The following is a 24,960-nucleotide window of genomic DNA, read 5'->3' on the forward strand; positions in this document are numbered from 1 at the left end:
GTTGAGGAAGAGTCTGGAACCTGCATTCTGGAGTATTTGTAAGACTTGCTTCGTGATTCCAGTGCAGCCTTCAAAAGTGGACATTGGGGCAACAGTTGCATTAAATAAGGATTAGGCTGAACATTTGCTGCATAGTCACCCGCCAGTGCTCACAAGCAAGAGTCAAGGCCTAACCAGGGTCACAAGATGGTAGCAGGGTTGGATGCCTGGATCCGGAGGCAGCAAAAACCCTTTGTTGCCAAAGGAAGAGCACTAAGGAAATGTTGCAGTGCTCACCATTATGAGCACTAGAGGGAGGTCACAATCCCACTAGGAGAAACATGAACAGAGTATTTGTATGGCACCAATTGCATCTCCCGTGATTACCACTAGCTTGCCTGAGGCAGGGTACCAGACTTATCCAGATTCACAAAGGTGGATTGTGCTAGTGTCAGGACACCAATGCTCTGGACCTCGAGGAGTATTTTCCAATTCCACATCCATTTCAAACTCTAGACACAGATCACCAAGTGTCTGAAGTGGAGATGGTTTCATGACCACAGATGAATGACAAACTGGCCACCTTCTCCAAAACCTTCTAAATGAAGGAAGATGCCATAGAGTAGGTGCACCAGCATTTCCTGGGTCCCATATCAACATAACCATCCCAACCCCTCCCCCTCTCCTGCAGCCACTCTGCCCACCTACAGCACTGTTTGCCCAACCAATGCATCACCAGCCTTGAGGCTCTTAGCACCAGGTCACCTGACTAAGAGTGACGACTCCATTATATTAAAACATGCAACAAAGGTCCAGTGAGCTTTAAATTCTACCCACATACTCCTCTTTCCAGACTCTACAAAACTGAGACAGCAACTTTAGAAGAAGACCTGTGTGAAGCAGAAAACGAGAGCCACTATAATCAAATATATGCTTCTAAGTGCCCTAAAGCTCAAGGTCCTTTTGACTGCTGAAGCATACTTTATCGGCTTCAGAAGATTTGATATGGGTCTAAAAAGAGCCCATAGCTAATGTGGCAAGTCAGCAAACCGTAAAACCAGGAAGGATAATAATCCGAACAGAGAAACACTCCCAGTCATGAAGTGGAGTCTGGCAGTGCTGAGAGCAAGTAGGTTGCTGTATTAATGACAGATTATAAGGCTAGCCCCCCCCCCCCAAAATACCGTCCAATAAAAAGCACATATCTTGTTAATTTCACAAAGCAAGCATTTCATTTACAGAAGCAAAAGGCTCATTATGGTCAATATGGTATGCAGGTTCAAGTAGTATCTTAATTGTCTGGTCCTTATAAGGACTATGCAAGGAGTGGCGATTTCTGGAAAAACCTCTTTACCACAACCCCCTCCCCGTTACTCTCCCTGGCATAAATATGCTTTGCGATGTCCTTTGTAAGCTTGTACTTTCTTTGCTCCAATAATTAACAAGCACAGCACAACCTACCCATTTGAACGAAGATTGCAACTTAATTTCACAGCGCTTCAAAATTTAATGGTTGATTTCACCCCCCCATGCTTATCCAATATATGGGGTGGAAAACTAACCATAATGAAGAGTGCATTTAGTACGCTGCCTACTTACACAACGTCATCGGACAGGTTTCTGCTACAACATCAGAACCATGTGACCGCATGAGAGTGTACAGAATGTCACCATTGCAGATCATTTCATGGTGTGAAGTATTCAGACCAGGTTTCCATTTAATTGAAAACTATATAGATACCAAGTTCTTTCAACCCCATTCTACATATGCTCACAAAAACACTGAACATTTTGAAATTATTTTATTTGCTTTTTACACAAATCCAGTTTAGGCAATCTTCAAGAGTTCATCCACTAGTGTTCCAATACCATCGAAAACCTCATGTAGAGGAGCCTTGCACATAAAGGCACATGTAGTAACTATTCTGTTAGCTTCATCCACATGGCATTCATGAACATCTTTACTAATGTGTTTAGCTCCAATTTCTTCTATTGCTAAAGCAGTCGCAGCATCAGGAAACCTGAAAAACAAAATGGACAGTAAGAAATGACCCAGTAGACTGTTGATTGCACTACCATTCAATTGCAAATATGGTATTTCTAAAGGAAGCCATTTTAAGTTCAAATGTTTATTTTGTTAGGCAGCTGGGCAAACAGCACTAAGATATTAGAACTTGTGAATTTGGAATGTGGGCAGATAATGAAAGAATGCAATTCCAGCATAGTGTAAATTGCTGCAATTTCACACATCCAGAGGGTTCTGCGGTACAAAACCGGGATGCTCTCATTTTTGTTGTTGAGCCACCACATTGACAAGACAGGAAAGGGGAAAGATTTATGCAAGAAAAAAAACGCAACCGATCACTTTAGAGGGAAATTAGTTTGCAATCAGTAACGGGATATGGAATTTGCATGGTTCGGTCAGAAGTGAACTTGTTCAATTCAGCAAAATACCTGCCATCGTTTTTGCAAGGTTCTGTACCTAAATAGGATATTACAGTAGGTGCTGGAGGTTCGGGTCTATAAGGGTCTTTGGGAGCATCCAGAGGCTTTGCAGTTTATTCTTTACTCAATCTGGATGTAAAAATGTATTAAGTGAACCCAATACTCTTATTTCCATTTCACGTTGATCAGCTATCTGTAGAGCTTTCATCTCCACTAGCAACACTGATGGCTCAGTCAAGGACCAGCAAATAAAAAATAAGACAAACACTACAGAAAAATAAAATCTTACATTAAGGCTGAAAATAATCCACTACAAGCAGAAGACCAAAAGCCCAGCCAAGGCACTACATAGAAGTCAGAATTTGGTAAACCGCTGACAATTTAACACAAGATTTACAAACTAGCAATACATTACCCAAACAAATACACTAGATTTTTATGCAACAAAAGAAATAGGCTCCACAGTGACTAGAGAAATGAGCTCCATGGTTGTACAACCAAAGATCATAACAGATAGACTAACCAAGACATTTGAGCCTCCAAATTTCAAAGATCTGCTAAAAGCTGGCAGTCCTTCAATTAACATCTGCGTCTATAGTGGTTAGACATAACCAGTTACTCCCTAAACGTAGGAGTTTTGAAGAGATGGAAACTGGCCTACATCCACTTACTTTGGGCCCTCAAGATTGTAGCGAGAGAACAATCTCCAACATAGCTTTCCTAAGCAAACAAACTTGGAGAGAACAGCCTTTCACAAGATCTCAGAATTAATAGAAGGAAACTAACAGAGTAGAAAACAGGATTCCAGTCATAAGCATTAGTATAGCTAATAGGTCTCGCCTTTGGGACCTTATAAGTGTTTAGTTATCCGGCACAATATCCTTAGTGCAACAACATCAACTGTTGCATGGCTAAACACTTATAAGGTCCCAAAGGTGAGACCTATTGGCTATGCCAATGCTTGCATCCCAGTGAGAGTGGTTCATTTAAAAAATAAGTCTCGAGGAGGAGCCTAGCGCGCAACCAAGATGGCCGCGTAGGTGCGAGGCTCCCGAGGACCACCACGACCTCCTGAATTAATCCTGGCTATATCCTGTCCTTGTTGAGGGGACTGCATCGGTGAACCCGAGCTGAGGCGCCATCCGTTTTTCCTTTCCGAATCGGACCCCGGACACCGGTGGGAGCACCGATTGAAGGTTGCGGCCTTCTCCGCGCTGGCCCCCCGGATTGGAGTAGTGGGGTGATCCGGGGACAAAGCGAACAACAGCGGCGGGCAGGGCTGGGCGACTCGCGTATCCCGTACTTTCGCTTTTGCGCTCTCCTTGCCCTCAAGCGAGGTAGGGTTGCGGAGCGGGGTGCGCTGGTGTGGCCTTGTCCAGGTGTCCGGCTGACCCGCCGGCCGTGAGTAGTCCTGCGGCCCAGTGGTCGCCCTCCCCCCCCCCCCGGAACCCGTGAACTGGTTTACCGGCCCTTTCGAGGAGATTGGCACGACGGTGGGAGAGCAGGCATGTCCACCAAACAAGATGGCGACCGGGCGAAGGTGAAGACGACCCGCCGCGGCCCGGCGCCTCAATCCAACAGTATGGACCGCTACACCCTCCAGAAGGGATCTCCGGAGACATCGCGCACATCCCCGGCGGGCCCGATGGAGGCATCTGCTCAGCCGGTGGATCTGACCCTCCGGGACGTCATGGGCGCCATCGCAGAGATGAAGGCCTCGGTGGACCAGCGCTTCGACACCTTAGCGCAAAAGATAGACTCGGTCCTGGTGGATGTTAGCCTCGTGAGGGCTGACTTGTCCAAAACCAACGACCGGGTCGATTCCCTGGCCCACACCACGACGAGCCTCACGACGGACGTGGTGGCCCTCCAAAAGGAGGTGCGCCGGCTTGGCCAGGTGAGCGCCCTGATGGACCGGCGACTGGAGGATTCCGAGGGTCGGGCCCGGAGGAATAACGTTCGCATTGTGGGAGTGCCGGAGGGACGAGAGGCGGAGGCGGCAGATCTTTTTGTGGAAGAATTGATCCTTACCCATCTTCAGCCCCGGGGGCTGAGTAAGCTTTTTGCGGTGGAACGTGCTCACCGGGTCCCTGGGGGCAGACCTAAGGCCGGTGCCCCGCCGCGGCCTCTCATTGCCCGGATTTTTAATTTTCGGGACAGACGCTATCCTGCAGACCTCCAGGCAACAGGGACCGGTCAAGCTCGATAACATGGATGTGCATTTCTACCCAGACTTTACTCCGGCGGTCCAAAAACTGAGATTGAGCTTTATCGGAGTTAAACGTCGCCTACGGGACCTGAATCTTAAGTATTCAATGCTTTTTCCAGCTAAGCTAAGGGTGGAGGTGGATGGGCGCACGCACTTTTTTGACCGACCCGAGGCGGCTGGGGACTGGTTGGACACTCTGCCTGGAGATCGGGGCCGAGAGGGTGGGGGGGGTGCGGTTGGCGGGGAGGGCCCGCCGGATCAGAACTGAGGGGTGAAGAATAGGCCTTGCTCTGGACAACATTCCTTTACCATTTACTGATCGTTTATGTTCCCCTCCGATGGAGGTCGTGTGGGGTCTGTTGGGGGCTTCCCTCCTCCTCTGGGGGACTAGTTAGATTTTCATCTATGGGGCGACAGGCACGCTGCACTTTGGGGGGGCTGTCTGGGCTCATGCAGGGGTGCAGGGAGGGGGGAGTTCTGTTGGGATGGGGGGTGGGGGGGGTGTGTCGTTTGTTTGCACCGCAAGGCAAGCCCTTTACTGTATTGTTGCTCTCGAGATGCTCTGTGGGGGACGACTGATTGCTTCTACGTATGATGGGGGGTAGGGATTTGACTGTGTTGTCATGGAATGTTAACGGTCTGGGGGACAGGATTAAGCGTGGTGTGGTCCTGCAGTACCTGAAACGTATCTCACCAGATGTTATCTTCCTGCAGGAGACACACCTTATTGGTAACTCCTTCCATGCCATGAATCGGCGAGGCTATCGTTTGGTGGCCCACTCGGGCTTCACCTCGGGCTCGCGGGGGGTGGGTATCATGATTAAGAACTCGCTCCCGTTGGAGATTGATGAGGTGCGCCATGATGAGAGGGGACGCTACGCTGTTCTGGTGGGTAGAATGGAGGGTAGAGTGTTTGTTTTTATATCAGTGTACGTCCCGCCTGGGTTACAATCTACTACATTTGCGGATTTGGGGCGCCTCCTCCTGGACCTCCCGGGTGGCCTGCTGGTGGTTGGGGGGGGGGGACTTTAATGCGGTAGTTTCTGGGTCTCTGGATCGCCATCCCCCTAGGGACCTCCCCCGGGCACAGGCCTGGCTGTCCGGCCTTTTAGATACTCTGGGCCTGGTGGATTGCTGGCGACTAAAGCATCCCGCGCAGCGGCAATACACCTTCCACTCGGGTGCCCATGGTAGCCTCTCGCGGCTTGATTACATCCTTGTCCCGGCGGCCTGTGCTGGGAGGGTGGGAGAGGTGTGCCATCTGGCGCGGGGCATTTCAGATCACTCCCCAGTACTGTTACATTTCGATGTCTTCCCTAGGGGGGGGGGGCAGGGTGGCTCCAATCAATGCTTGGTACTTGCGTGACCCCACTATTCGTGCCGACTTGATCAAATCCTTACAGCGATACTTTGATGAGAATGTGGGGTCTGTCCCTTCGGCCATCTCCCTGTGGGAGGCTTTTAAGGTAGTTCTCAGAGGGGAGGCCCTCTCCTTTATCTCCCAGGCCCGGAGGCGCGAGCGGGAGGAGGTAACCCGGGTGGAGGCCGAAATAGCGGAATTAGAGGGTGACCTGGGGAGCGGGGTAACCGACGCCAAGTTGCATGTTCTGCACCTCAAGCAGGCGGCCTATAGGGCCCTCGTCACGGAGGCGGCCAGGGGCCTCAGTAGAGAGCAACAGGGGCGACTGTATGATGTGGGTGATAAGGCTGGTAAATTGATTGCGTGGTTGGACAAGAGGGAGAGAGCGAGTCGTGTGGTTCCTTTGCTTGAGGGGATGGATGGTGTGCCTGTTACCGAGCCGGAAGCCATTGTCTCCTGCTTCGCGGATTACTTCCGCGAGGTGTACTCCCCGGTTTCTCCCTGCTCGGAGGAAGATTCCCATGCCCTGCTTCGGGACATCGCGCTGCCCTCCCTCACGGTGGAGGATAGGGATTTGCTGGACGCTCCTCCCACCTCGGACGAAATCGCCCTGGCTATTCGCTCGGTCGCATCCGGCAAGGCTGTGGGCCCCAATGGTATCCCCATCGAGCTCTACAAGCTACGACCAGATGTACTGGCGCCCCACCTGCGCGCCATGTTCCTGGCGGCCCACTCGCAGGGTTCCCTCCCGCCGGACCAGCGTCTGGCCACAATCGTGGTGATCCACAAGGAGGGGAGACCCCGTGAGCGGGTTACATCCTATAGGCCTATCTCGCTCTTGAACGCGGAGCCCAAAATCCTCGCCAAAGTACTGGCCAACCGGCTGGTTGGCGTGGTGGGCGATTTGGTCCACCAAGACCAATCTGGCTTTATACCCCATCGCAACACGGCTCTTAATCTGCGACGCTTGCATGGGGTGCTCGCGCGTGTCCCGTTTGTGCGGGAGCCGGCCATCTTGGCGTCCTTAGACGCCACCATGGCGTTTGACACGCTTGAATGGCCATACATCTGGGCGATGCTGGCGAAATTTGGATTTGGACCGGGTTTCATTAGCTGGGTCAAATTGTTGTATTCGGGCCCATTGGCGCAGGTGGTGGTGAATGGGCGAGTCTCGGCCCCCTTTGCGCTGGGGCGGGGCACGCGTCAGGGTTGCCCCTTGTCACCGCTCCTGTTTGCATTGGCCTTGGAGCCCTTGGCGGAGTGGCTGCGGTGGCACCCCTCCATCCGTGGTCTCCGCTGGACCCCCGAGCATGAGGACCGCGTGTCCCTCTACGCCGATGATATCCTTTTGTATCTCGCCTCCCCGCGTAACTCGCCGATTGTCCTGGTTGATGTTTTGCGCTCCTTCGGTCGTAACTCAGGCCTTGTCATCAACTGGGCGAAATCCTGCGTGTATGTGCTCTCCGGGGAGGCTCCGGCCCTACCACGGGACTGCCCGATCCAGATTGCCTCCCAGGGGTTCCGGTACCTGGGTATATATATTACTCTTGACCCGGAGGCCCGCTACGAGCGGAACTTACTACCCCCCCTCCAGCGCTTGCGGGAGGACGTTGCGCGCTGGCGGCGTCTTCCGCTTTCGCCGCTTGGCCGAGCGGCCTTGTTTAAGATGATGTCCTTGCCGCACTTTCTGTATGCGCTTCAGAACACTATGGACTTGGTTCCGGCGCGCTACTTCCGTGAGGTGGAGAGCCTGCAGCGGCGCCTGTTCTGGGACGGGAGGCCGCGTATTGCTCTGGCTAAATTGACGCTCCCGTGGTACGATGGGGGGTTGCCCTCCCGGACATTAAACGGTATTACTGGGCCTCCCAGCTAGCTGCAATTAATCATGGCCTTTACGGGCCCGCCTTGAACCCGGCATTTGAAATGGACAAGATGCTCCTGCCCGGTGGCGACTACAATCGAGCGCTCTACTCTGGCGCGCCCGGCTCCCGTCTGACGGGACCGACGCGTGTCATGGTGCGTGTCTGGCACGCGGCTAATGCAGCGATGGGGTGGAAGGACCGTTTGACCCGGGCGACACCGCTATATGCGTCTGAGAGGTTGGGCTCCCTGTGGACATCGAAGGGCTTCGAGAAGTGGGACACGATCGGAATCAGCACAGTGGGAGATCTCTGGACGAGGGGGGGATTCAAAACTTTTGAGACGCTGCAGACGGAGTTTCAGCTGCAGGGCAGTGAGTACTTTCGGTACTTGCAAGTCCGCCATGCGCTGGGCTCCGTCTTCCCGGATGTCGCGTCCATTCCGGAGTCTTCCCCCCCTGGAGGACCGAGTGCTGGATGGCCATGTCCCAGACAGCACGATCTCCCTTATATATAAAAAGCTGATCAACGACAGATCGTGCCTGCTGACTAGTCTCCGCGAGGCCTGGGTTGCCGACGGGTTGGAACTGGATGACGAGGACTGGATCTCCGCGGTGGCCTCTCCGAAGGAGGTGGCCATCCCGGCTCGCCTTCGCTTCGTCCAGCTTAAGATCCTCCACCGGGTTTACGTGACGGGGCCAAGGCTTCTACGTATGGGCTTTGCTGGTGACGGATTGTGTAAGCGTGGCTGTGGTGCTTTGGCAACTTTCATGAATATTCTGTGGGAGTGCCCAAAGGTGGAGCGATTCTGGCGTGGTGTGCATGAGGTCCTGCGTGTGGTTACGCGTGTCGCGCTGTTGCCTGAAGCGAGGAGATGCTTGCTGAATGTGTGGGAACCAAATGACTATTCGGTCCCGCAGAAGCGGTGGGTGACTCTGGGATACATGATAGCTAAGCGTGACATTGCTCAATTGTGGGGATCCCAGAGGCCCCCGGCGGTGTTGGCCTGGAAAGAACATATGGATTGGTGTATGTTTCGTGAAAAGGTAGTGTATGTGGCGAGGGGTAAGCCTGGGGCGTGGGTGAAAATCTGGGGCCCCTGGAACACCTACCGCGGGGGCATTTGTGAGCCGCCACTGCCACTGGCCGCCTCACCAGCTCCGTCCCCCTAGCTGACCCCCTCCCCCAGCTGCGGGCATGTGGTTCCCCTGTCCCTGATCTATTCCCATCCCCCTCTTCAGAGTTTGGCTGCTGGTTGGGATCCCCCACTTAAGGAGCACGTGCTGTCACTTTGGATTGCGGATTGCCTTGCGGGTGTGGTTTTTTGTGGTGTTCTGTTTTGAAAAAAAAAGGAAACCGTATTGTGGGCTTGGGGTTATGTGACCTGCGCTATTGATATCTCCTGATTTACCGATCTGCACCGCCAAGAGACTCTTACTGTAGGAATGTCATATGCTTCTGCCACTCTAGCGGCCGGCCGGATGGTTGTAGGCCCCTACCTGTAACCTTTTTAACATGTAATAAACGGTTTCAAAAAAAATAAAAATAAATAAGTCTCACAAGAACACTAAAACTGCAGCCTAGAGACATTTACTTTGTGAGCCACACTTCTACCAGTATCTCACATATCTTGCGAGATACCAGCCAAGTACATTTATCACAACGCAACTCATTTTGGTTTTTTGGGTGAAAATGTTGTGTATTTTGAGAAAAAAAATTACACCTATCCGTGTTTCTCCTGACACTTATTCAATACCATGTATTATGGGAGGCGATATACCTCCAGCTACTGACTAACAGTTCCCTTGCATAGCACGTGGCAGCGCTTTCGTGGCCAAACAGACTGCCCCTCACGGATGCCAGTGTAACATTTGAGAAGACACATCTTTAAATGTATGTCATAGGGATGTTCCCAGTGACAGATACTGTATGTCATTTGTATGTCATTTGGAAACAAAGCATAATGGAAGGTTGCTTGCATTTTAATTTTGGGGGTACTTTATATACTGTTTTCAACTTGGGGATTACCATTTGAAAAAAATAGGAATTTACTAAGGACTCCTGCCACATGTCCTGCCTGGGTATGCCTCAGGGTTACTGTAGCCAGTCAATCTCTGCACGCGTTCGGAATGGACCCGCCACCAGGTTCCTGCTGAAGAGTCTTTTCCTGTGAGCCTGAGGCAGCAGTGCTCACCTTGAAACGTCCATCACTACCCCCTTTTGTACCACCTTGAAATGGCAACATTTCTGCCAGGACCGCGGTGAACAGATCAGGAACGTAATCCGCGGCTGTGAGGTGCTCTGTGGCATTAGAGTAATGAGGTCTGAGGGCTGGGGGTTCTGCTGAGTGGGAGGCGGTCAAGCACCAGCTAGTCAGATGTAGCCAGGGTGCAGGGGCAGACATGTACGGCCGAGGACTGCATGCCGTGACATTCGGTACCCGTACGCCAATTACGTTACCCCTTTGCACTATGCAAATGCTATGCGACACCCCATGCAGTCTTCTTCATATGCCACCCACCCAAAGCCTTCACAGCTCTGCAAATAGTGCCTCATCTGCAGCAACTTATTTTGCAAAAAAGAAAAATCTGTGAAGCTTCCTTGTGGATCATAACCAGCCTGCTATAAGCCCTACAGACAGTTCTTGGAATGCATAACATTCCTGGCCAGCAGAGTACCTTTACCAAGCAGCCTAAAGAGGTAATTTTGGGGAATGTTCCTGACCCCCCCCCCCCCCCAAACACATCCCTCCGTCCTGAAGAAATTCATGCTGAACCACTAAAATCCAGTTTATTGCTGAATTACAGCACCCCTCACTCACGAAGACTGCAAGACTGTCAGTGCAAGTGAACTGCTGTGTGTTCTCTGCAAACACTGAGGATCAAACGGGATCACGGAGCCTTACACCTTACTTGTGACGGAACGGACATGCGAAGGAAAATATGAAACCTCCAGTCAAGAAAAAAAAATAGCTATTCAGGAAGATAATCCAGATCACATTAAGGTATCAGGATAAAAAAAAATTACAAAAAAAAAAAAAAAAAAAAAAAAAAAAAAAAAAAAGCTCGCCCATGTACTACAGTTTATCAATTTGATGTATGAAGACAGCACCCTGCCCCTCAAAGCTAAGCACTGGCACTACTGATTGGGTGACTGGTGGACTGAGCTCAAACGGTTGGTTATCAAGGTGCTGCAGAAGAATGAACGACCAGATCTGAAAATACCCAAACCTGGAATTTTATTTAAAAAAGTGTCAAAGGCAGAATTGGACGTGTCAGAAGCTCTGCTAATGGCTGGGGATTGTTTTGATGGGCGACCAAAGATCAGAGTGGGCACCATGGAACGGGGGGCTACAGCTGAACGGTTGTTACGTGAGGCGAGGGAGCTGTGAATTGAACTATGCACTATAATGGACGTAGAGGTAAGCCAAAGAGCGCAGCGACTGGGTAGCAAGGGCAACTCACGCTGACCAGACACAAAGGTGTGGGTATTACGCTGGACGCGCTATACCTGCGTTGACCAGTGGTGTGAAGTGACGTAATCATACTGGGAAATAATAACGGAAAACCTTTAGAGCTGGAGATGAAGGTGAGAGGGGGAAGGAAGCAGACACCTCGAAGGGCGGTGGGGTCAGGGTGACTAGAAAGGCACGCACCTCGCGCTGAAGGAAAAACAAGCTGCCAGACGCGCTCTGCGTTAGGGGAGGGGCATTGAAGCATACGCGCTTGGGCGAGCGAGAGGCAAGCCTCTGCTCATGCCTGTGCGCGTAACTGCACACTGTATGCCACACAAGCTGTGGTCGGACTTTAAAAGCCCACTCACTAAATGTCTCGCCAGAGCAGCGCATGGGCTGGCTCAGGCGAGACCTAAAAATGGACCAAATCAGCACCAGTCACAATTGTGGATAACCTAAACACTTTTTTTTTTAAATGGATTAAAATAAAGTGTTGCTGCATTACAGACTCGGCAGCTAACAGTTCACATGATACACTGCTTCTTAGACAGTCTGTAGAGATGGGGCACTCTTACATAAAGTCCTGCCCAATTCATGCCTCCTTTCTCATCTCAAAGCCCCACAAGTATCTAAGCGCCTTTACTTTTTTTCAACATACATTAAACCAGTGCTAAATCACAACTTTCAAACTCATCTGCAATAACTAAGCAAATGACAGCTTTGAAGCGTCGAGATACAGGAACATGAACACTTAATCCCTGCCCAAGTCAGATCAATAGATGTGGAATTACATCAAGGTCAATGCTCCACAAAACTGAAATATTGTTCTGGGGTGAATGGAATAGTTATGATAATCTTTCTGGCCAGATGAACTGACCACTCCACCAGGGGAGGTTTCTCCATTAAGGCTACGCACCTCTGAAATTCCTACACATTCAGATAACATTAGATAGAATTAGAGATACGATCATAACCAAGTAAATCGATGTATTTAGGTCTGGGCTGGCAGTTTCAGGCTGCCTGCTCCACCTACCTCTGATGCAAAAACAGATGGACAGAATGCAGAACAAGGTCATACATTCACCCCGGTACAGAGATCTGGGCCTAAATCAATCGTTTTTTTCCCCCCCTCACCATGCCATTCCAGTTTGAACCCAGCCATATTCAAATCAGAATTGACCCTGTGCCTCATTGGAACAGTCCAGCCTGAACTGCCAAGCAAGGTCCTCCCTGGACTGGAACCAAGCATCCTAGGACCGGTTTCGGGGTTTCACCCCTCTTCAGCCAGGATAGCTTGATTCCAGTGGCATGGAGAACACGGTACTCCCGTCTGAACATACCCGTCCCACTCTGGGTGACAAATGCAAAAACAGTTGGAAGAATGCAGGACAAGGTCATATCCCGAAACCTGTCCTAGGATGCTCGTTTCCGGTCGAGGGAGGACCTGGCTTGGCAGTTCGGGCTGGACTGTTCCCATGAGGCACAGGGTCAAGACTGATTTGCATATGGCCAGGACTAAACTGGGGTGGCATGGTGAGCCAAAGAATGATGGATTTAACCCAGATCTCTTGACTGGGGGTGAATGTTTTGATTTGTCCTGCATTCCGTCCATCAATAGTTTTTTCCACCTACCTCTGAAGCAGGAGACGGAAGCCAGGCAGTAAATCTACCATTTGAATTGTAATGCAGGACACAGTGCTTTTAGTTTTAAAGCCCTTCATTGCCATTGGGTCTATGGTTGCATGCACTCTGTAGGCCAGTGATGCAATTAGTCATGGTTTTAGGAGTCGGAGACTTCATCCCTGTGTAACTTTAGACCGGTCATTTAAAGACGTAGATCCCACCCTTTCGTCATATGTGAAAGTGGAAGCAAGCACGTCTGATCCAGTGCCTTGTTAACGGGAATGGTAAGTGTTTGCAAGCTAAAGTTGTGTTATTTATATTGTGTTGGGACCCCTCAAGCTAACCTCCCCCACTGCGACTCCCATGCCCTGACTGCATGTAGCTGGCCCAGTTAGAAGTGGAGCCTCAGCATTTGTTCCACCGCGAAATGGATCCAAATAACGAGCAGGGTTGGTTGTTCCCTTGTGAAGTAATTGCAAATATCAGTGAAGCAAGGCGAGAAATGTGCTTACAGTGGACAGTTCTCGGATGTGTGACACTAAAACTGCCTGTGGCTTCATGCCCCCAAGTTAACTAATGGCAAACAGTAAATGTTAAAAACGTTGAGGCAATACATTTCAGTGATTTAGCTCCTTATTTCTCATACTTTAATCTTGCATTCTCAAGAGTTAACTGTTCTATAATGTTCTATTTGTATTTTGTTCTGTGCATACTTTGAGGCTTAAGCCATGCCAGGTGTTCATGAGGGGCTTGGATTGGCTTCAGCCTTAGCGCCTGCGCACTCAAACAAAGTGCTGGTCAGTGGGTTGGCCTCTCTGCAGAGCACAGAACAATTTTTATGTTTTCCATTTTCAACTGAAAGTCTGTGGGTGTGTGTGTAAAGGGGAACACTGGTCAAAATATTAGCAGAGCAAAAGAGAATAAAGTGCTTACATTTTGGGGAGTGCAGTGTGTACTTGGGGGCAGTGACATGACCGATGCAAGGAAGTGCATTTAGGGAAGAGTGAAGAGGATGTTTAAGATGTGCAGATGGACAAGATATGCAGAGAAGATACATATCTAACATAAGCACACATAAATGAAGGCCAAAACTCCTTCCACAGGCCTCACTGCTATTTAATTCACAGACTCACTATTTCAGAATTGAAACATTTCCAATGTTTATTTAGAACAAATACTGGTTACTCATTTATTTTAACCAGCTAACACCCATTGACAAAGCCAATCGTAGTGAAAGGTTTTAGGTGTAGATCAGTGAAGTCATTTATCTAGATACAATTAGATCTCGGAGAAACCAGTAAACCAAAATACTGGTCGGTTGGTACACTGAGAAAAAACCCAGAAATTTTACATGTTCCTTTATAGAGAGGCCCTACTTTTTCCATCCCATTTAAAGACCTGTCTGCAATCAGTCATATAAATATGTTCAGCCAGCAGCTGTGGGTGCTTCCTGAAGCCTGGTGGTTAGAGCATTTTTCTCCAAAGTTAATGCTGCATGCAGTGCAAGACAGTGTGCAAGCTTACATTTTAAAGTGCAAAAGTTGTCACGCTGTACAATTAACACATTACATTAACTGAACATATTAATGAAGTAACATATGGGGCAGTTTATGTGTTTAATATTTCAAGACTATACTTCACCACTCCTTTATAAGCCTCGTTTTATCTCTACATTCATGTGCTTCGAAATGTACTATTTGGCAATTTTTTCATTTTTCTTGGGAGAGGGACCCACCCCTGGATCCCAGGTATGTGCATTAAACCGGTTCATGTCATTCGCTATATAAAAGTCATGCCCAATGTTTACACCATACCACTTTCAATTGTCACTAGCCGCCACTGCCCTCCACCAATAGTGAAAGTAGTCTTGGAATCTTTCAATTCTACACTATTAATACTCAGTGGACAGACTGCTTCAATCAACTTTCTACACAATGAAAAGACCTCTTCCCACATCTTTGATGTTCTCAAAAGATATACATCATCCTTGTCAAACTTGGCTAGGCTAACAGACTATACCACAACTTTCCACTCAACTAATTATCAGAAGTCTGCAAATAATCCAAAACTCTACAGCAAGACTACTAAAATGTAAATATGTGAACACGCGTATCCCCAGTCTGAAAGTCTACACCGGCTCCAATGGCCAAAAGATACTTTTGTACGCTGCTATGAATCACACCGAGCAAGAAAAAGTCATTCAAAACCCTCTCCAGACACCAATTCCTGCTTAGACGAGCAGCGACTTCCAAACTGTTAAGATCCGGTCCAAAACACAGACTATTTTTATGGCAAGTGATTATTCTCTAGCCTTACTATCGAAAGACACTTTCCTTGCAGCTCATCCTGTGCATACCTTTTCTGTGTAGCTACTCAGTTGCATACCTGTTCTCCTTCCTCTACTATATATTTCAGTATCATAATCAAATCGCCACAAATCAAATTTCTTTTGGATTAACTATTTTACCATTCCTAGCTATCTATACCTCCTAGTTTCACTTACTGCTCATCACAAATTAGAAACTGCTTCTGTTTAAACTCTCCTGCCTATCCAACATGATTCAACCTCCTCTAACCCATCTACTCATTCCATTTTCAACTTGCATGAACTCATTAATTGCACCATACTCCTAACCAACCTACCACAAGAAATGGAGTAAAAATTTCCATAAAGTACAAGTATAATCGAATAACCAATAGTAACTAATAACCATTATATTGACCACTAACCCTGGGTTATGGTGTAGCCATAATATGCTTTAAAAACTAATTAGGGGTAGGAAGAACTACATGAAGTTAATTACAATTAAAGCTCCCAGTTTTCCATTTTTACTGACTAACAGATAAATACATATAGAACTATTTCCCTGCCATTTTTTCAAAGGAGGATAAAAATTGAAATTCTGGATTTTTTGAGCAATTCTAAATGCCACCAGTCATGACTGCCACCCAATAGCTATGGGGATTGACTGGGTGGGTTAAAAAGTGAAATTTTAGTACTTAAAAAAAAAAAGTAGGTTCTCATATATGTGCATTGATTATTCCATCTCTGGGTGTCAAGTCACTGAAACCTATCAGGAATTCAAGTAAATGTACAATTATCAGGTAAATGTGGAAAAGCGCTAGTGTCCGCTTCATTTTTTCACAAAATGAAAAAACCGATAATACGAACAAATAAATGCAGATGGAAATGCACAAGATGGATATAAAACCAGATGCCCCAGTTACAATGCAATGAGGAGAATACTGTAGCACCTATTGTTTAGGTGATCAAGATGGTATAGGATGGGGCATGGCTTGGCGAAGTAGAAAGATGGCCGCTTGCCAATATCCTCTCTACTACATGGCGATTGAGATTTCAGCTACTGTGAGCCATATTCCATGCACTGCAAGCTACACAATCCTCCCTTTGGGACGAACCGCCGCTCCGAGTAGTAGTTACAGCCTGAGAGACACTGGCGTGGTGGGAGGAGAGGCCAACCCGGGACCGAGACTCACAGCAAAGCTCTGTGCCATAGCGCTTGCTGTATTTACAGCTGCGCGGTGTCGACACCTGGACGCACCAGACTAGGTGCGGCCATCAATGACCTACCAAAAACACCCTGGGAGGCAAGCAGCGCTGTGCAGTTAATAGTCGTGGAAGCTGCCGGACCGGGCTGAAGTGTGACGCGGCATGTGCATTGCCAGACCCACCTTTTGCCCGGGGGAGTAAGATCAGGCAGTGCCTGTGCGGCGGCCGCCTTTGGCATAAAATCCTGCCACACATCCAATTATGCAAAAAGAACAATTGATGGACAGAATGCAGAACAACATCATACTTTCACCCCAGTACAGAGATCTGGGCCTGAATCCATCATTTTTTGCTCCCCATGCCATTCTAGGTTGGACCCAGCCATATGCAAAACAGTCTTGACCCTGCGCCCAATGGGAACAGTCCAGCTCGAACTGCCAGGCCAGGCCCTCCCTGGACTGGAAACTGGCATCCTAGGACCGGTTTCGGGCTTTCAGGCCTCAGCCAGGATAGCTCAACTCCAATGGCATGGGGAGCAAAAGAACGATGGATTTAACCCAATTCTCTTAACAGGGTGAATGTATAATTTATTCAGCATTCCATCCATTTGCGTAGCAGTTTTCACCCTAAGTGGGATGGGTATGCCCAGACGTGGGTCCCTTGCTCACTGTGCCACTGGATACAAGCTAGCCTGGCTGATGAAGGGTAATACCCTGAAACCGGTCCCAGGATGCTTGTTTCTGGTCCAGGAAGGAGCTGACATGTCAGTAGTCTGGACTGTTGCCATGCGGCACAGGGTAAAGACTGATTAGCATATGGCTGGGTTCAAAATGGGGTGGCGTAGTGGGCAAAAGAATGGATTTAACCCAGTTCGCTTGACTGGGGAGAATGTTTGAATCATTCAGCATTCCGTCCATCATTTTTTTGCGTAGCACACATTAAATTATAGCAGGCACCGGCTGCGACGGAGTCTGGAGACACACGCAGGCAGCCAGAGGAGTCCGAAACCACAGCAGTGATCAGAGTGAAGACGCGTGTACTTACAGACCACACCTGCACTGATCGGTGGGCACGGTGAAGATCTCCCACAGAAGACGAACTACAGCCACGTGAGCAGGCCTTGGGCCCAGTGCGCTTCTGACTTGGGTGCGAGCAGGCGGGTCCTCCACTGCACTGGGTGCGAGCAGGCGGGTCCTCCACTGCACTGGGGCATTGCACTTAGGCCTTCCCCTAATGTTTGGGGACACCAGTCAGCAGCGGCTCGGTTGGGGCCTTGTGGGCCTCAGGGTTCTGCACGGGGAGATGGCGGTAGGCACAGATGCAATACCTGGACGGTGCAGAGTTCCCAGGCAGTTTAGCTCCCTGCTGGCGCTGGGACTGATTCGCGACCGTGACCCCCCCCCTTCCTGGCTGGACATAGTGCCCCAATCCCCCTGCGACCCTGCAGCCTGTGCGGGCCGATTGCCGAGTAGAGGCCGAAGCTTAACACATGCATCTCCCTGCAAAAACACGTTTGAAGCAGCAGCCTAGCAGAGCAAGAGAAACATTGTCCCCTCGAGCCAGGTGTCTCCATTCGCTTACAACATGGGGAAAAGAGGAGAAAAAAAAAAAAAAAAAAAAAAGACCCCAAGCAGTCCAAACTCATTTGCGAACAAGCGCCACACCCACACTGCAGACACTAGCTCGGAAACAGACACTGAACCGAACCAGGGTGGCGACAAACAAGACCTGCGCAGAATTATGCTGGAGGTCCACACAAACCTGAACTCTAGCAACGAAACTAGATGGGCTCACCTTAAGACTGGACATGGAAATGTCATGCGGAATCACACGAGACCAGGCTTGACTCGCTTGAGAACCGTGCGGCGGAGGCACACTAGTACCAAGTGGACTCCAAGGAACACCCTCAACATGGAATGAATCCTAACTGATCAAAGCGAAGAATGAGAATTTGGAGGCACGTTCCTGGTGCAACACCCTTCGCAGTGACTGAATACCTGAAACCACTGTCATACCAAAAATGGAACCATATGTTGAATCTGTGAGACTGGTTTCCGGCTGCACTGTCTGCTGTATTTGTGGTAGAACATGCGCACCGATCTTTAGGACCTAAACCACCCATTGGCGGCACACCTAGACCCAAAATAGCGCGATTATTAAACTACCGTGACAGACTCGGTACTAAAAGCAGCCAGAAACCATGGCCCCATTAGTCACCAAGGCAACATCATCCATCTTCCCGGATTTCACCCCTCTGGTCCAAGCCGCACGAAAACAAATTCTACCCACGACGCGCCTTCTACAATGTGCTGAAATCCTGTATACAATGCTCGATCCAGCAAAACTGAAAATCTCGCACGATGGCCAAGCACACTTCACTGATGCCTACGGCTCTTCAGTTCACCAAATATATCTGCTCTAGACGGCACTCGCCCCGCTCACCAAATATATCTGCTCTAGACAGCACTCGCCCCGCTCATCCAACAGGCTGACGAAGCGGACAGACCCCGTAACAATGATTATACACGTCAGCCCTGCAGGTTCTGGTTTTTAGTTACACCTGGCCTAAGCCATCCAAATTTTTGTGGGTGGAGGGGTGGGTAGGGCAATATGCAAGTTAAGCAACGATTTGGGGTTAATGTCGAGATGCCAAGTTCATTCACTTCAGAACGCACACGAAGCGGCAGGCTACACTGCTTGACAAGACACATCGGTTAACATACGAGCGCCACATACCTGCCAATAGACACAAAAAGCAGTACATCAGGTGCATGCATGCCACACCACTGGTTACAAGAAATGACGGTGGTTACGTTTCTAACCTGGAACATACATGGCTTAATCACAGAAAGGCATGGAGCAGTCTTGCCTATCTGATCAGGCACAAAATGTCATTTTCTGCAAGAAACACCTCCAGTGCATCACTGACCCTCAGCTGCATAACAGATACTGGGGGAGATTCACTCCGCAGTATATTCCAACTATGCTTGCGGGACGGCAATCTTGCTGCGTCAACGTGGGCTGGACCACCACCAGATCGGTAATTGACCCGGAGGGCCGTTACATCCTCCCAAGAGGCACATTGCACACTACTCCAATGACTAGCTGCCGTGTAAGGTCCCAATAAAGACAACCATGCTCTGTTTGAAACTATATGGTCTAAGATCACGCTGCTGGGGAGGAAACAGTTGTTTGGGGAGGTGATTTCAACGTAGTTATGCAGGACTCCTTGGACTGGGTAGGGATCTCCCGACAACTACATCCCAAAGCCAACCACATGATCACTTCTATAGCTCAAGAGTACAGACCGATAGACATATGGTGCTTCTGGAACCCAGACATGAGGGAGGGCACATGCATCTCCACATGTCACAATGCATGGTCCAGGCTTGACTACTTGTTAGTGTCGAGGGATATAGCATCCTGGACCACAAACAGACATTTGCCGCGCACCTGGTCTGACCATGCCCCAGTTCTGCTCACTTGGACCATACCATTGACTGCACAGTGTGCAGTCAGCTGGCACTTGCCACCGCACGCATTAAGAGACACAGCATTCAGAGAGGTGCGGGAGGAGCTCCTGCAATATTTTGCTACAAATAAAGTCAGTAGACTCCCCTTCCACACTGTGGGAAGCCTTCAATGCAGTTATAAGAGGTACTTCCATAGCCAAACAATCGGGGGTATTAAAACCAATGAGGTCCACCAGATTGAGTTGTACGCATAGAGTGCTCAGGCTCAATATCTCCACTATTGGACCCACCCTATTCCATGCCAACCCCATGTTGCCATTGAAAAAGACATCATCGCTATCCCAGCCCCGCTGCCGACTGCCATTTACTATATGCACCATCACTGCCACTAGCATATCACCCTAACTTTCCCCCTATGCAAGACGCCTGCTCCATCCAACATGCACGCCAGATGGGACTGACCACCTTTGCGGACCTTTATTCAGACAATGAGTTCCTAGCCAGACCGCAAAATCAGGAAGGCACCCAAACCTCCCCCCCCATACGAGAACTCTTCCTCTACCACCAGCTCAGAGCCAACTCTAGACAAATTCACACCTCTTCCCCTCTGCACCGCCACCACTGGCTACACTGGAGAATATACTGGTAAGCCAGTCGCCCAAGAAACGAATTACACGTATTTATAACATCACACAAAGCCCCTCACCGATCACGACGCCTAGGGTACTGGAGCTATGGAGGGTAGATCTAGACCCACAACCCACTGAGAAAGAATGGACCTTTTGCTGAGCTCAGTTTCAATATTTCCCCAAACTAAAAGCAGAGGCTCATCCATTTTAAATATTTACACAGACCAGATGCCAAATGGTGGAGATGTGCCGACACAGGCCTTTCTACACCTAGCGTGGCTCTGCTGCCCCATCTCACAATTCTGGGATAACGTATTGGACATTCACGAAGTGATGGGAATTTGGCTGGACCGCACCCCACCAACAACTCTACTGGGCCATGTTGCTAAGGCCCCTCCGGGCACGGACCGTGTGTCGGCCATGATACTCCTCTTATCCAGGTGTTGCATTGCGATACACTGTGGTTCACTAAGGGCACCCAAAGTAGACTCGTGGATACAAGACATCACTTCTTGCCAAGAGATGCTAACTGCATACTGGGACTTAATGCCCATGGCATCCAGGCCCAGGGACATGTGACATGGACCAACGCATGTAAAGAAATAGTCCCTGCACTCCAAGAGACAATGCGCACACAATCTCAGACCACGTTGCCTACCAGTTGCACTTAACCGCATCACTAAGACTGCGGTGGGACTTACAAACACTCCCAATACTGCACACTATGCCTGATCGTGGGAGTTGCCCCAATATGGTGCCTGCTTTATGAGATGGGGAACAAGGGGATATGCCTCCCAACGCAACACTTAATTGCTTGCTGCTATGTCAAACCTGGATAATGCGATTGACTGCCTAACTTATATATTTAAAGACGTTATGTACTGATGCCTGTTGCATAAAGTGAATGTGCCCACTCTATTACTCTACAAGTCTGTTGCGGCTGTGAAGTGACATGCATGTTAGATACCGATGTATGTTGAAAAATTGATGAATATTTTTTTTTTTTTTATTAAAGATGGTGTAGGATAGATTCTCAGACAATACTGGCCAATGGTTAAAGGAAGTTTATTTTCATTACATAAACAGGATACAGACTGAAGAGATTGCCCATTTGAAAGGAACTATACAATTAAGAACAAATCGTCCATAAGCAAACAGTGATCTAAAACACCCAAAGATTGCTGCCTGAAAGACAATTGTAATGTTTCGGTTGAAACTGGGTGCACTCTGAAAGCCGTAGCTACAGTAATTCGCAATATTTTAAACAATTCTGTGAAGTAATTTTGCAATTACTAAGCACTGCTGAATTATCTATACGTATACTCTAGAATAGTTGAATGGATGCAATTAGAATCTATTATTTGGAGGCAAACAAAGACAACTGGATGATTGTGGACTGCAAAGGCATGTGGTTAAGCAATGCTGAAATTGCTAGTTTCTTGGCCAACATAGATGACTTCACAATTGGACTCTTTACAGCTGACATTCCTTCACTTCCTCACAATCCAAAGAAATTGCATAAGTGACTTCCAAAGGAATTTGTAAGAGGCGGTTCAGGAAGGTTGTGGAATTGCAATGCTCCCCATAATGTACCCTGACGGTTTGCCAAAACAAGGTGATAAAAGCTGCAAGGTTTGATCCTTTGGTTTTAACTAATGATTGGTAATCTCAAACATCCGTCATGAGCACCCAAAGATAATTGACTTTAATATTTTCGAATTTTTGAAAAATACATAACTGTTACGTGGAAAGTATTGCTCAAGTAGTGGCAGGATTTAAGGACATGGTTTTTCCATATTAAAAAAAAAAAAAAAAAAGGGCAAAGTTTGACAAGCTCTGGGAAGCTTTCAAGACTTCAGTCTTACTATGTGTTAATGGATTCTGTCCTAGTACTGTATTTCCAAGGAACTTTGAGGCACGGTTAGGACATGTACTGAACGTTAATCAGTATAAATGGGTTTCCCAATGAAAATCTGTTCTCAAATAAAAATTTATCACAAATAACCCAATAGCAGTTGTGTCGGTTTTGTCATTTGCAACACTGGTAGGGGCAATAGGGGGGGGGGGGGGGGGGAAGTAAACTGCAGTGGTGTGACTAGTGCCCTGGCACTTATGTTGACAAATTAAGTACCGCTATGGAGGAAAGGGCATGAAACCCTCCCATATTAGGGAGGGGTAGAGAGAAATCGCAAGCTGGAGGACATGTGGTCTGTCGCGATATTTACCGTTACACCATCTGTCTGTCTGTAGCAGGTAAGCAGAAGCCCTATGAAACTGCTACAAACCGCCTAACTGAAAGCAAACAGAACTCTAGACTGGTGGTTACGTCCAATGTGGAGAAAATTCTCATTTGTATTAAAATGGCACAAACCATAAAACACTAGCATTTGAATGTGTACCAATTTGGGGGCTTAAGGTGGGACCCCTCATCTAGCCCTGCAAGACCAAGCCTCGAGGTTCCACAATCCTAGTTTAAGGAAGGGGTCATCAGAGATATCCTTTTCTCCAGGGGTAGATGTCACCTGGTCAGGAAAAACCAAGAAGTGGTTTCAAGCCACTTGGGTGAGGGGAGAAGGTGTGCTCCAGAAAACACCAAACTATTAAATTGTCAAGCAAGTCCAATATGGCAGATGTTCCCAAAACTCAAACATGCTTCAAATTTTAGCCCACAACCAGTTGTGCCAAAGAGTAAGCAAAATGACCACACCCCAAAGTAACATCCTAGAACTTAAATATGTGAAAACATTCCATGAAAAAAAATGCTATTTTAGCATCAAGATCATTCAACATGAAAGACTTCTACAAGTTATAAACTGGGTAGCGGTTGGCAGCGTAGTAAGCAACTTGGTGCAAAAAGCACAAGAAATCTTAGGAAAGTAGGATAAAACCAAATTTAAAGTGGGGATACATAACTAAAGCATGCAATAACTTGCCTTAGCCAAAACGTACAAGAGAACCAAATCACGTTAGAAGATATGCTGCAAGGTGACAATTGATTTCAAGGTTTTTACCAACTGCAGGGTGAGTGTTGGTGTAGTTGAAATAAGACAACTGCCTCATTCTATGAATGTTGAATACTTTTACTCCTATGGGTTGGGACAAATGCATGCATTCTAGGACAGAATGGGAAGTGTGATACTGTTGAACTCAAAATGGAGAGCAGAACGCCAAAGTGGCCATGAACACCAACTACTCCATCCAAAAATGTGCACGTTCTCGTGCAGCACAACTGAGTTCTGAAAGTGGGCATCTTACTTGCCAATACTACGAGGATAAAGCCGAAGAGCTGCACAGTAGCAAGATACTTAACAGTTGCACAAGTTGACAATTAAAATGTATGCAGATGAATAAAGCAGTCAGTCCGTCCAATTTGATATACGTCTTGCTGCGAGTCTAGCATATTCAAACCGAACAAAGAAAGACTCCTGGTTTCAATAGAAAAAAAAACGTGAAAACAGAAAGGTTACATAAAACAGCTAAATAGCATAAGGTTAAGCAACCACTTCGTGCAAAATACCATCACTTTAATGAACAAGCGAAAAATGCATTAAACCATGAAGCTAGGAAAGAAAAAAAAAGACCCAGACATTGACAAGTGTAATAGAGGTCTTTACGGTGAAAAAGATATAATAACAAATATCCAGACTTTGTGGGCTATCTGGGGAATAGCGTCATTTTCGAATATAAACAAATTTATAGACAAGCATACCCTATGTATATGGCCCAAAGTATTAAGTGTTCACTAGCTGGTAGTATCTACCAGGTTGGAGCTTTGGATGGCTTGTAGGCCCTTTGAGACACTTGCTTCAAAGAAGTAGTTGTGAGTTTTAGCTGAAAGTCCAAGGCAGTTCCAAGAACAGTAGTTCAAAGAGGTACAGCAAGAGTGTAAACTTCACACTAGGCGAAGCCATCCAGCTCACAAAATTCCTTTGTCCACAATCTCGCTTGTAGAAACCCAGTTCAGGGTGCATGCCTGAGGCCTAGAAACTTCAATAAGCCTTGGTACTACATATTTCCAGCATGACAGGAAGGCTCAGTGGTAGGGGATTGTTGCTTCCTTCCGGTTATAAAGCGCTAATCCCTTATTGCTCATTGAAGCCCCAAGCAAGGAATTTCACAACCACCCTGCAACCATGCTTGCACTTTTGCTCTGTACATTAAGACCAGGTCTAGCAGTGATTAGATCTGGAAGGAAACGCTTAGGGTTCCCAGTAACAGCACTTAGTGGACACTCATTTCAAAAAGATTAGGACCGGGATCACCTTTACAGAGGTTCACTTGGTAATTTACCTGAAGCAAACCTTACAATTAGTATCAAGACTTTAGTTAAGAATACAAATGGGACTAGCAGAGCTGCATTTCTGAATGCAGACAAAATTCTAGCGTTTTTAAAATAGAACATTTGGGCACAATTTTAG

General features: G+C 48.0%; 1 protein-coding gene across 1 annotated transcript in view; it reads right to left on the bottom strand.

The window, feature by feature from the left end:
* Window positions 1-1,765: 1,765 nt before the first annotated feature.
* LOC146802461 (glutamine amidotransferase-like class 1 domain-containing protein 3, mitochondrial) overlaps window positions 1,766-24,960 on the bottom strand; it is a 37,238-nt gene continuing 14,043 nt past the window's right edge. The window contains exon 4 of the mRNA XM_085620433.1: window positions 1,766-2,000. Within this exon, the coding sequence (XP_085476559.1) occupies window positions 1,808-2,000 (193 nt within the window). The 3' untranslated portion in view covers window positions 1,766-1,807. The remainder of the gene's footprint in view (window positions 2,001-24,960) is intronic.

The sequence above is a fragment of the Triturus cristatus genome, chromosome 8 (assembly GCF_964204655.1).
Source record: "Triturus cristatus chromosome 8, aTriCri1.1, whole genome shotgun sequence".
Taxonomy (NCBI): domain Eukaryota; kingdom Metazoa; phylum Chordata; class Amphibia; order Caudata; family Salamandridae; genus Triturus; species Triturus cristatus.